This window comes from Parasteatoda tepidariorum, chromosome 2 (genome assembly GCF_043381705.1).
Source record: "Parasteatoda tepidariorum isolate YZ-2023 chromosome 2, CAS_Ptep_4.0, whole genome shotgun sequence".
NCBI classification, from domain to species: Eukaryota; Metazoa; Arthropoda; class Arachnida; order Araneae; family Theridiidae; genus Parasteatoda; species Parasteatoda tepidariorum.
The window spans coordinates 84487738-84500557 of record NC_092205.1 but is presented as its reverse complement, the minus strand read 5'-3'; the positions used below and the strand labels follow the sequence as shown (position 1 = coordinate 84500557).

General features: G+C 28.0%; 1 protein-coding gene across 1 annotated transcript in view; it reads right to left on the bottom strand.

The window, feature by feature from the left end:
- LOC107446173 (small G protein signaling modulator 1) overlaps positions 1-12751 on the bottom strand; it is a 109263-nt gene extending 96512 nt beyond the window's left edge. The window contains exons 1-6 of the mRNA XM_071177837.1: positions 12538-12751; positions 12411-12454; positions 7846-7921; positions 5461-5623; positions 2046-2222; positions 305-372 (exon numbers count right to left, since the gene is read on the bottom strand). Coding sequence (XP_071033938.1) covers positions 305-372; positions 2046-2222; positions 5461-5623; positions 7846-7921; positions 12411-12454; positions 12538-12559 — 550 coding nt within the window. The 5' untranslated portion in view covers positions 12560-12751. The remainder of the gene's footprint in view (positions 1-304; positions 373-2045; positions 2223-5460; positions 5624-7845; positions 7922-12410; positions 12455-12537) is intronic.
- Between the last annotated feature and the right edge of the window lie 69 nt (positions 12752-12820).

Below are 12820 nucleotides of genomic sequence, written 5' to 3'. Positions count from 1 at the left end.
TGGATGGAGAAGTAATTTTTTGACTTGATGCATCATATAAATATATAAACATCGAGAAAACATGGAAAATCCATGTCAAAATATTAAATATTTTGGCAAATTAAAAATTATAACAATAATTATCTCATAGCAACAAAATTTGGCTTAGAATTGCCTGGAATTTAAATAATCTGTGGTGCTTGCTTCTGATGGCATATAAAAAAAGAATATCTAAACAACTAAATCTAATAATCTATTTATTTGTGGATAAATTCCCACATTTACCATTAATTATCTCAATAATATAATTTTATTACCAACTCACCTAAAAGAGATGCTAAAATTTGTCCACAAACTGGGTCAGCAACCAAAGCTTCCTTTTCAAAATATTTACTAGAAAAATAATATTACCCTTACAAAATACACCATTTTATAACAAAAAATTTTCAACTAAAAAAAATATAACATTTCATTTACAGTTTAAAAGAAATGCAATACAGAACATTATCCTTAATGAAATGTATAAAAGCAAAGCTATTGAGTTTAATACAATTTTGCTCTCAGAAAAGTTTGGTATTTCAACTACGGACACAGAACAAAAATACATTTTTGTTATTTGGACAAAGACAGCTTTTGGATCATATGAGACTTTTAATTCATTATTTTTTGCCCTTGTAAAAAAAAAGTCACGTTAAAAATAAAATTAAAAAACTCTCAGTTAAAAAAAAATCTACTATACTACACATCAAATTGGCTTAGTTTGATTATAGAAGCTAGAATAAGTCCCTTAGAACAAGAGGACTGTAGTATAATTTTAAGTTACAGTGAAATTTCAAAGAAGATATTTATTTTAATGAGTTTTAAAAGGGAAAGTAACTATATTTAAGAAGCATTCAAAAATGTGACACAAGAATTTTTTTTAAAAATAATCAATTTTAGGTATTCAGAAATATTAGATAGTATAGTGTTGCTGATTTTTTTTTCTTTCTTGCTAAAAAAATGTGTTGATTGCAAAATAATAAAAACATACACGTTGACACAATTAATTTAAATTAATTAATAAAATAAATTCCGCAAAACATGAAGCGCATATAGTTGATGCTACAGAACATCTCTTTGAAAGCGTCTTTGCTAATAGCATCATTCGACAGATTTTTTTAATTATAATTTAACAGTAAATGCACTTTATGCAGTTTTAATTTGAATTTGGGATATTTTTTTTAAAAAGAAATTTATAAAAATGGTGGCATTAATTCAAAGTTTTAAAAGTCTGTACCTATCTTTCACTCAGTGGGAAACTAAAACACAATCACCGTGAAATTGAAGCACGATATTAAACTTGTGAATAATAAAAATTAAATTTATTTTTAAGATTAAATTAAACTAAATTTTGAATCAAATTAACTGAAAATTAAAGGTATCATGCCTAAGAATATGAAAAAAATTATTTTCAGAACACAACTTTCAAATTTTGAGAAACTCTTTTAATCTAAGTTATACAACAATGAAGAAGTTTTGCCCAACTTACACAGGTATCAGTTTGCACATTAATAAATATACATATATAGTATTAAAACAAATAAAAATATATGAGCAAATGTGGTGAAAATTTTTTCAGTAGTTTTATTTTTTAAGTATCTGACCTATAGCATTTCTTTTTTTCATTTTTATTATATAGTTAATTTTAAGGATCTATATAAACTTTACTTTTAGCTATAGTAGAACCAGAGTTTTAATTCAGATGATAATCTGTATAGCTTTAGTTTTGTTTTTATTTCTATATATTTAATTCAATTTATAATTGAATGAAATGGGCAAGTGGATGACTTTTAGAAAAATCATTTGCATTTTGCATAATAATTCCAAGCAAAATTTAATGAAACAAAAATATCGAGAGAAAAAAAGAGATTAAGTAAAAGTGCATTTAATGACCATACATTGATACTGGTAATGATATTATTACAATATTACTAGCAGATGGGAAGAGGGTTCAGAAAATGATATCATTTGATGGGCCGGGGAGAGAAAAGTGGTAACTATGTTAGAAAATTGCTTGATCTTCTTACTTGCTATTCTGAACAAGGTGATCAACTATCTTGGCCAATTTTTTCTCAAACAATGCCAATCTTATCCACAAGTAGCGGGGGTTAGGCTGTGTTGGATTTAAAGATGGACTAGACGCTTGTCTTTTTTCGGGCTTCAAGCGAATTTTGTTGGTACTGTCACTGCTAGATGCCGACCTCCTAATAAACCAAACAAAAGTCTGTGTTTAAAGTATTTTAAAACATATTTTAGAAAACTTTTATTTTTAACTAAAACAATAATAGTTGCGAGTTTTATAAAGAGGGATGGCAAATTTCTTCCATAGTGAAAAAAAAAACTGCAGAAAAAAAAACCCAAACAGAAATAGGTTTCTTCAGAATAAAGTGGAAGAAATGGTCTAAACTCTTTTTCAAAAAGAAATATCAGAATTTTTTTTAAGCAGTTGTTAACAATTTGAATACAGGTCAGATAATAGTATTAATTTTCCAGCAGTCAAATCTCGTTTGAGCGAAATCCGAAATAGCGAAACTTTTAATGTAACGAATATTTTCTGAATCCCCAAATGAATCTCCGTATGAAATATGAATTTAAAAAAAACGATATTACGAAATTCCCAATCCGATTAAATGAAGTTCACCTTCATTAAATCGGATTGCTAATTTCGAAAATTAGTAACAATTTCTCATTTTTTCACGTGATCAAAACACTTTTCCATTCTTCAAAAGTACACAATGATCTCAGAAATCAAATATTTTTGCATCTTCAAAATAAAAAGTTTCAGATATGAAAAGGCCATGTCAAAAAAGACGAATATCTTGAAAGGGACTCCCCTAAAAAAACAAAATCCCAACTCATTCATGTTTCAAGAAGTAAAATGAAGTGTAGCTTTCCAAAAGAGTGATTTCAAGTTCAGTTGCTTGAAAATGTGCATAATTTGGAGAAGTTCGTAATTTCTACTGGTTCCAAATCATTTGTTCAGAAAAACATACAGATTACATAATTTCTGATAGGTAAGTGATAATAAATCCATTGTTCCTTTTAGTTAAATTATTTTTGTGAGCTTTTAAAATATTGATCTGAATATTTTCTACATGTAGAGTAAAAATAGATCAAAACTGTAATTAAATGAAATATATATATTTTTTTATGCGAAAAATTCCAATGTAACAAAGTAATTTTGGTTAATGCTGAAATTCGTAATATCGGTATAAAGAATTTTCGTTATTGTGTAGCGATTGCTTCGGTCCCCAGGAATTCGCTAAAACAAGATTTGACCATATGTCACTTTTAAATAAGTAAAAAGTAACAATTGTAAGAAAAAATTTAATGAATTTCATACAAAACTAAAATAACTGTAATTCTTTAACTATAATATTTACATGAATGAGTATGATAAAATCTAATTTTATACTTATGTAAGGAACTATTAAAATATCATAATCAAATTTCATGTATGTCTAAATTACTGAATACATATATATTACAAAAATACACAACTGCGAATCTCATTTTGAATTCACAGTACCAAATAGCATACTAATGCTTATAATCAAGTTACTGTTAAGTATGAGTAGTCAAACTGATTCTTAAATAATACAGGGTTGCCTCTCAAATCTGGAAGAAAAATTCCCTGTGTTTTCCCTGCACATATTATATACAAGATATTAAGAGGAAAAACACAACCACTGTGCTCTTATATGAGCTGTATTAGGTTAACTATATTAGTTATAATTGCTGAAAAACTTGAAGAAAAAAGGAACGGTTGAACATACTTAAAACAAATAATGCTATAGTAAATGAACTAGTTTAATATAGATGAAATATCATCCTTAAATATCCTATAGATTGCACTTTGAGTGGTCACCACTTTTTAAAAGACGAAAATAAGAAACAAAATTCCTTGTATTTCCCCAGTTTCTAAAGAAAAACTCAAAACTCCCAGCATTTTCCCTATTATTTTAGGTGATTTTTAAATTCTCTGTATTTTCCCAGTTTTCCCTGTCGAGTGGCAACCCTGTAATATGATATACAGGTTTTAAAATTCTGTATAAAACTAAAATAAATAATATGAAAATAGTTGTTTTACTTCGTTTTATGGAGAAATCTTAAAAATTTTTAATTTTCTGATACTGCATTAAATTTAATTTTTTTAAATTTAACCTATCCTCATAATGCTTACTACTAAACAATTATATTCAGCATGTTTAGTTTCTTTTAAATTGTCCAATTTCTTCCAGTAAAATCTCTTTTGCATACCTGCTAATAATGGAGAAATAAAATAACCCAGATTTTACTCGAGTAAAGTTTTGATAGATCACGCGTAATCAAGTATGAGAAATTTAAAATTAGAAATAATATACTTACATTTCGCGAATTAAAAAATATGTATATAAATCTTAATCTAAACAAGATTTTTAAAAATTATTAGTTGGAATTACTTAGACTATTTTATTTAATAATCGGCATTGTACATCCGACCCAATTTTTGGGTTTATGACTACCAATGTTCAACTCTGTGGTCTTGTAATTTTGACCAAATCCAGAAGACAAGAAAACTCCTGGATCAAGTATTAGGCGAAATTTGCCTTCGCGGAGGACTTTTTGATGGAACTAACCGGCATTTGCGTTACATGGAGAGAAAGACCACAAGAACCTCTCACGGTTAGCCTGTTGGCAAGGGGAATCAAACCCATGATCCGCCTACCAGAGGATATTTCACGTCAGCACTGTGGTCGGTGCAAGTCGGATGCGGAATTCTTATCGACCAGCCATCACTGGGATTCGAATCCAGTTCACCTCATTGGAAGGCAAACGCTCAATTCCCTGAGCCATCATGGCTCAGGGAATTGAGCGTTGAATACAAAACGATCCCTTGAATACGAGACGATAAACACTCAACCTAGGGCTGGGATATCCTGGTTGGTAGGGCACTGGACCCATGTTCAGGAGGTCCTGGGTTCAATCCCTGCCGGCCGAAGACTCCACGTGTAGTAAATGGTGACTGATGCACGTTAAATCTATTGAGTCACAAAGTCCTCCATGTTCCCATAACAAATCATACCTCTGGAGGGACTGATTCAGGAGTTTCCTTGTCCTCTGGATTGATTCAAAATTACAAGGCTACGGAGTTGAACATTAGTAGTTGTAAACCCAAAATTTTGTCGGCTGTTAAGTGACAGTTACATAAAAATAAATAAAACACTCAACCTACTGCAGAACTGGCAATAGCACCACCTATTTAGGAATAAGAGAAGTATTTTTGCAATTAGCGGATATTTTATCGCCAAAAGTTTATTTTTTAAATTTCTTCAACAAATACAGAGAAATTTGAGAATATACGGTTAAACAGGAGATAGTAGTAAAATACAGGAGACTTGGCAGGTACGCTTTTGGACAAAATGCCAAACCCTGTATATATATAATAAAAGTATTCCTTACTTATTGGGATCAATATTTTCAACCTCTGCAACCATTCGAGCAATTTCAGCGGCTTCCTCATAATTTTTAGAAAGCTTCTGAAGCAGAGCTGTGGTTGAGTTTGTTTTAAACAAACCCAATGCTCTGCGTTTTAAGCCATGCGACAAACAAGCATCTACAGCAGCTAAAATCAAAAAATAATAAGGTATTAATTTATTTTTTACAGTCTCAGTCTTAATAATGTTATAAATAACTGAAATTTATTGTTTTCTTTACAATAAAAAACAATTGGAAGAAGAAATCCTCCAAAACACTTCCTTGATATTTAAAGATACGATTTCAAATGCTTACATTGTTTCAAATTTGAAGAATAATAAGGTATAGTACGTTCACCAGAAGTTAGCACTTGGCTCCACCTCCTTGGACGCATAGTAAATTTCAGCACGGCAGTAAGAAGAGAAACATCTCCGCGCTTGAAACTGAAACAACCCTTAATGCATGCCAAACACCAACGGTTAATTATTTTCAGTCACTTACTTCACTTTATCATCTGCTATTACACCTTTCGTAACTCTATCTAATTAAATATATTTTAAATTTAAAAACTACTGTTTTCCCAGTAAAAATGTCTCAAAAAGGACAAACTATTCACTCAAAAAAATATCATAAAAAAAGATGTGAAATATCATCAAATTTATGAAATATTTAATGTTAAAAAAATGCACATTTAGATTGTGAAATAAATATTTTTGTCATATGATCGCCAAATGGCAACCTTGCTCAAGATTGCTCACAACCTTCTCCCAAAAATAGAGAAATAGTAATGCTGCGTACCACGTGATGAAGGTGGAGCCAAGTGCCAACTCCTGGTGAACGAGCTATACTTATTATTCTTTAAATTGGAAACAATGTAATATATAAAGTTATAAGGTCCACGAAGCCAAATAAGACAACAAACCCTAGATTCTGGTTTACATGAGTTAAGGGCTACCCATTATAAACATAGTTATGTCAAATAAAGCATATCACATACTTACCATTAATAATAACGATGCATTTTGAACATGAGAATATCTGATCCATTATAAATTACTGTCATTATTTTATACAATAATATTGTGATTAGTATTTATAACATAACAAAAAAACAAATTGTGACTAATATTTTACAACAATAATTATTGAATTCAATATTGTTTTGAGTATTAAATTTTCTTCCAGTAACAGAAATATTGATTAATGTAAAAATAATATAAGTTAGTTCAATTGGTAAAATATTGCAATGCATTGAATAACAATATTTTGGGTCAATACAACCGAACCGATACCGTAATTCAAACATACGGAGCTACTATTCGCGTTGGCGCCAACTCGCAAAACAATCACCAACACATGGTCACTATAGCCGATAAGTACAAGCAATAGATTGAAATTTCACTCATTAAAATCTACTCTCATATTTTTACAATTAAAAAAAATCATAAGTTCATCTTTGAAAATGGAACATGATTGCATACAAAAGACTTTCATGGTGAAACAACTATTGAACATCATAGAAGAAAAAAAAATTTTCAAAGTGTCACACATACACATGGCCCTTTATTGCATTGCTTACTATAAACAATGACCAAGGGCACCAGCAGAATAACATGAAAGGTGGTGCAACCCTCTAACAAAATATGGAGGAATAGAGAAAATTCTTATGAATCCCTTGAATACATTGATTTAGTTACTGAGGCCACACTGTTTTATCCAGCAGTAGCGGAGGCAATCAAAATTGGCCAAACTCTTCCAGCTACTGCGTGCACTATTGAATGCACTTTTAGTACAATGCGACACATCAAAACATGAAATCGGTCTACAATGTCTCACGAGAGATTAAGTAGTTTGTGCATGTTCAGTGTGCATAAGAAAAGAATTAAAAATGACTCAGAAATCATTGAAAAAGTTATAAACAGATTTGGACAGCAAACAAGAGGATTACAATTCTTGCTTGATTAAACAATTTTTTAAATGTCATGTATCAATAATTACTTAATTTATTTGTTTTTGAATAAAAATATTTCTATTAAAAAATTTTTATAGCAAATTTTTTTTCTGTATCTCTTTAATTGTTTAAAAAAAACCCCCAGGGAGGTGCAAGTGCACCTCCTTGCACTCCCCTGCCGGCATCCGTAACAATGACACACAATGCACAATTAAAATTTGAATCCCATAACAACCACAAATTTTGAAAGAAATATTAATAATTTAAATCACATTTTATTTGTAATTAACAGAACTAGATATTTATTTAATACTTCCAAAATCTCCAAAACTTAGAATAATATTAGGTATAATTCTATAAATTGCTCAAAGTTCAAAAATAAAGCACATCCATGAGGGATCTACAAAATCCATGCTTACCACACAAGGAAGTTATACTACTACTGTCTTCATGAACGAATTTCCGAGTAACTGCTTCTTCCATTATTTGCTTCACCTAGGAATTTAATAAAATAATTTGATTGAATACATTATTAATTAAAAGAATATATAAAAAAATAAAAAGAATGGTAATTTTGACTTGAAAGAAATATTGTTTGCAAATTTAAATCTCAATTGTCTAACTGACATAACTTAATGCAAGTAAAGCTATGTATAGAGTCTCTTGTAAAATAAATGCATATTTTTTTAGGAATTTACAAATTTTTTTTAAAATCAGATTTTGAATACATTTGAAAACAATAAATACAAGTTAAATAAAATACTGCATAATAGTTGCAGCATTGTGTGACCTAATCATGTAAAAATAATTTAAGTACATATAAAAGAATTCATGTTAATTATCACTGTTCTCAATAAGTGCTTTAAGAAAGGCCCAGCGTGCCCTTAATTGTGCCTTTCTTGTAAAAATAAGCAGCCATCCCTTAAAAACACAGCTTTTATATTCATATTCCATTTTTAAAAAAAATTAATTCACAGTTTTAATAATTACACACAAATAAAATTATCTGTGTTTATAGGTTTAATTCTGTTGTTAGGATTATTCTAAACTGGTTAACTTTTTTTGGGGGAAAGGGGAGTATATTAATGCATTTTTAACTGATTTTTAATTTTAAATTAATTTTTTTTAAATAAGTACCATTTTTTTTAAAATGTACTTTAATTCTTTATTTTCTCAGAATTTTCAGTTTAAATTATAGAAAAAAATTTTAAAATTGTTTATCAATTAATAATTTATTATTATTATTACTTTTTTTTGTTTACTTTTATGAAAAAAACTTGTACACAGTGATTGTCTTTTAGAATGCTTTCAGTTATTTCTTATAAACTATAAATTTTTCTTTTATTTCGATAAAGAGTGAGAATTATTAATACAAAAATAAAATAGAATACGAGGGCAATTTAAAAATTGTTGAGGTTCAAATTCAGTTATTACGTAATGTTATACATTTTGATAAACTTTAACGGTGGTAAATGAGTGTCCTTCCAAAACTCAAAGTGCCCTTTTCAGTGATGCTTTCTGTGAAAGGGCACCCTGCCCTTTTTTAGTTCTAGGAAGAACTCTGTAATTAAATTAGAATTAACATTATTTAACAATGACCCTTCAAAATCTTTCTATGCATATAGGAGATTGATATACTTTTTTATACCATGGTAAATCATTAAAAAATTTCTGCTACAAGTAAAATTTAATGTTTTTTCAAGATTTTAGAAGAAAAAATTAATTCAAAAAATGAGAATAAAAAATTTTATTACATCAATATTTAAGAACTGTTTATTAGACAAATCTTTGACACCATTATCAAAGTGTCCCGAAATATTACATTGAAAAATTTTTTTTTCTTATGCTTGATAGTTTTAAAAGCAAATGATAAAACATAACTATTAATGAAATAACTCTAAAATTTTTTAAGCATTACATATGATTTGTAAAATTATAGGAATGTAACATCAAATGTTGAATAGGCGAAAACACAATAGATTATTTTTGAGAACACACAGATTACTAATACAAATCTATTTATACATTCTATACAAATCTATAAATACATTCTACGTCCAAGCCATTTGTCTAATTATTTTAGTTAAGGTCAAAATTATTTAATGTTATTTGAAACTTTTTTTTTTAAAAATTGACATGGTATCCAAAACAAATGCATATGAATTTATGAACTTTAATCATATGTAAAACAAATATTAAAAGTTTTTTTTTTTGTTATCTCTCAAATTATTTTTTTTTATTATAGTTAATGTCACATTTACACTTTGTGTAATGTACCAATTTACCATTTTATTTAAATCTTTTCTTTTTATTTTTTTAAACCATAATTTCCTTTTTTTTTATAATGATTTAAATTCATTTTATGAGAAATTTCCCAGGTGATTTTCTTAAATTAGGGTTTTGTTTTCTCACTTTTAACATACATTATTTTATTAAAAATATCTTGTCTGGCAAAATTTCACTTTTCTTTTCATAATGAATATTAACTTTCTGCTCCCCCTTCTTCGCAGGTCAACGAGGTCATTGTGGGGACAGATAGCCCTCTATTCCCGTCGTTCCATTTTCTTCATTTATTTTTTAAGGGGTGCTTACTTAATCTGATTCACCCAATTTTCAAACTCTCTGCTCTTTAAATTTAATTTACGATTACTTTTCTTGGTCTATACCAGTTGAAGAATTATTTTTTAAGATTTAACACTTTCTTTCAGATTTTCTTGCTGGTTACACTAAGCGGTGTGTCCTCTATTTTTCTCCGGTCCCCTATTTTTCTGTCCGTGTCAAAGGAATTTATTCTTTTTTTTTTCCCCTTTGATTTTAATGAAATCCTCAAACCGTAATTAATTTCTGTAAAATGAATATCTACTTTTTATGCTTTTAACAATTAAAGACCCTTTCAAATGTAAGCATTCTTTCTGTATTCATCTTATTATCACCATTTAAATTTATTTTTTCTCTTTAATCTTATTTTTTAGGCATTACGCTTTCTAGCAAATTTCTCACTCCCGTCACCCATTTCTAGAAGCATTTCAGGGAATTTTAAAAATGCTCAATTTCACATTTGATTCCTTGTTTGAATATCTTAATCCTAACGAAAATATTTGTAGTAAAATTTATGGCTGCGTGTAATATAATTCAAGAATTACAGAAAATTAGTGCTGAATCAAAAGTTTTTTTTAAAATTTATTTTGGTGTCTCTCCTTTTCTTCAGTCTCAGGTATGAGGTTAGTATGTTTACTATTGTTTTCAGTATACGTTTTATTTCTCTTTGGAAACATCTCTAAATTGCGTTGAATGATATATTTATATTTGGATATAGCATGACATTGTCTTTTATGTTGATTTTTTAAAATTCGTTTTATTTTTTACCTTATTAAAAATTTGGTGATACCAATTTATCCAAACCTCACACTTTGTGACCTTTTGAACCTATTGGGTTATTGTTATCCTAGGATAGCATTGTACTACCACTTCTCCTTAATGATGACATTCCCTTTCATTGAATTAATCTTGATTCTATTTCCAGCCTTAATTAATTCATTAATGTGTTATTTACTTTTAAAACTCATATTTTTCTATTATTACGTCAATGACTTTTTCCAAATACAGGTACAAAATACTATTACGTTCTATTCTAATATAGTATAACAGTTTTAAGTGTACATAGGTACATAATTATCAAAACTATCATCAATCAATCAAATTTCAATCCATTATATTAACTTAATATATAAATAATTATCTAATTAGCACCAATGTAAATATTCTTTAAAAAATGTAACAGTCAGCTAATTTTCAACTTAAGATAGTTATTCTAAAAATTTTGAACATTGCTTTTACTATTTTATATTAATTTTGCCAGTAGCAAAATGAATTTAACAGTGAATGTTTTGATCAAAAATATCTATAAATCTAATATCTATAATTAAACATCAAAAAAATTTTTCATAAAAAATAAAGGTCTGTTAGAATAAATTTAGAATAGTGTTTAAGAAAATGTTCGAATGTTTAGAGAAATGTTCGAATTTCGATTTCCTGTAAAGTGACAGTTAGCACAACTCCTCATTACCATAGATTGCAAGGAAAACTTGCTTTTTTAAAAATATTTTTCGAAACTACCGTTTTTCCTAAAGTTGCATTACTGAAGGTACCACTAAACGGTATTAAATTTACTCTGGACAGACCCCTGGAAAGGTAATATTCTTATGTAATTGCAAATTCAGTGATAAAATAATAATTATTGTGAAGTTGGTGAAAGTACAAGCAAACTATGAATTTATTTTCAGTAATTCTTCATGTTTGACTAACATATAGTAATCGAAAAATACATTATAGTTGAATATAAATTTTGAAAGTAAAGGTTATTATTAATGCTTTAAATTTTGAATCAGAATATAAAATATGTATAGATGAAAAACAAAATAAAAAGCAAATCTCTATTATTTCTCCAAAATATGCCTGATAATTATTTCTTGCAGAAGAAAATAAATAATCAGAGCCCAATATCAATTTTAAAAGATGAAATGACAAAATCAATTTTGCTAAATCAGCATTTTTGATTCATAACAGCAAAATTAATGTAGTGCCAAAAATTAGGATAAGATTTTCTTTGAATTTATAACTTACTGTTGATAATTTCAAAACAAATTTATAATAATAGTTTAAGTTTACTAATACTTTTTCATGAAAAAAGACTATTTAAATATATGTTCATAAAAAATGTCACTAATATTTTTTCAATAATAAAAGACTAATCAAATACCGAAATGTGCGATTCCTATACTTAAAAATTATCGTATATAGTCAGAAATTCTAGTGGTCCTCAGTTGTTATGCAAAAGTGAGACTTGCAATCATTTGTAGCAATTTCAATTATTTAAACGGCACAATATGAATTACACTCATAGGAAAAAATTCTTTTAGGTCAATAATTTCATTTTACAAAATTTGATTATAGATCTGAGATAAAATTAAAATAACTTTGATACCTCTTTCTTTACCATCCTCAGAAGTTTCTCTCGATATTCTTTCTCTGAAACAGAATATAAATATCAAATTAAACCAATAAATCTAACTTAAATGTATAGTAGACAAAGTATTCTTCAATGCTTATACCGGAATTCGTTTGTTCACTCATTGTAATATTATTTAAAAGCCACCATATGATAATATGAAAAGAGTAAGCCGGTCTAAAAATCCAAAAACCCAAAACAAGCTCAAAATCAACTGTAACGGAGCATCAGGATAACGGAAGTAATTAACCTTTCGTCTGCTCATTCATAAAATTCTATCACAAAAAAAATTATAAAGCATTGATGATGACTGGCCCTAAATAATTTTCAAATAAAAAAAAATGTGAGGTTTTTTCAAAATTTTAGTTTTTAAAGTGTTTTAATTG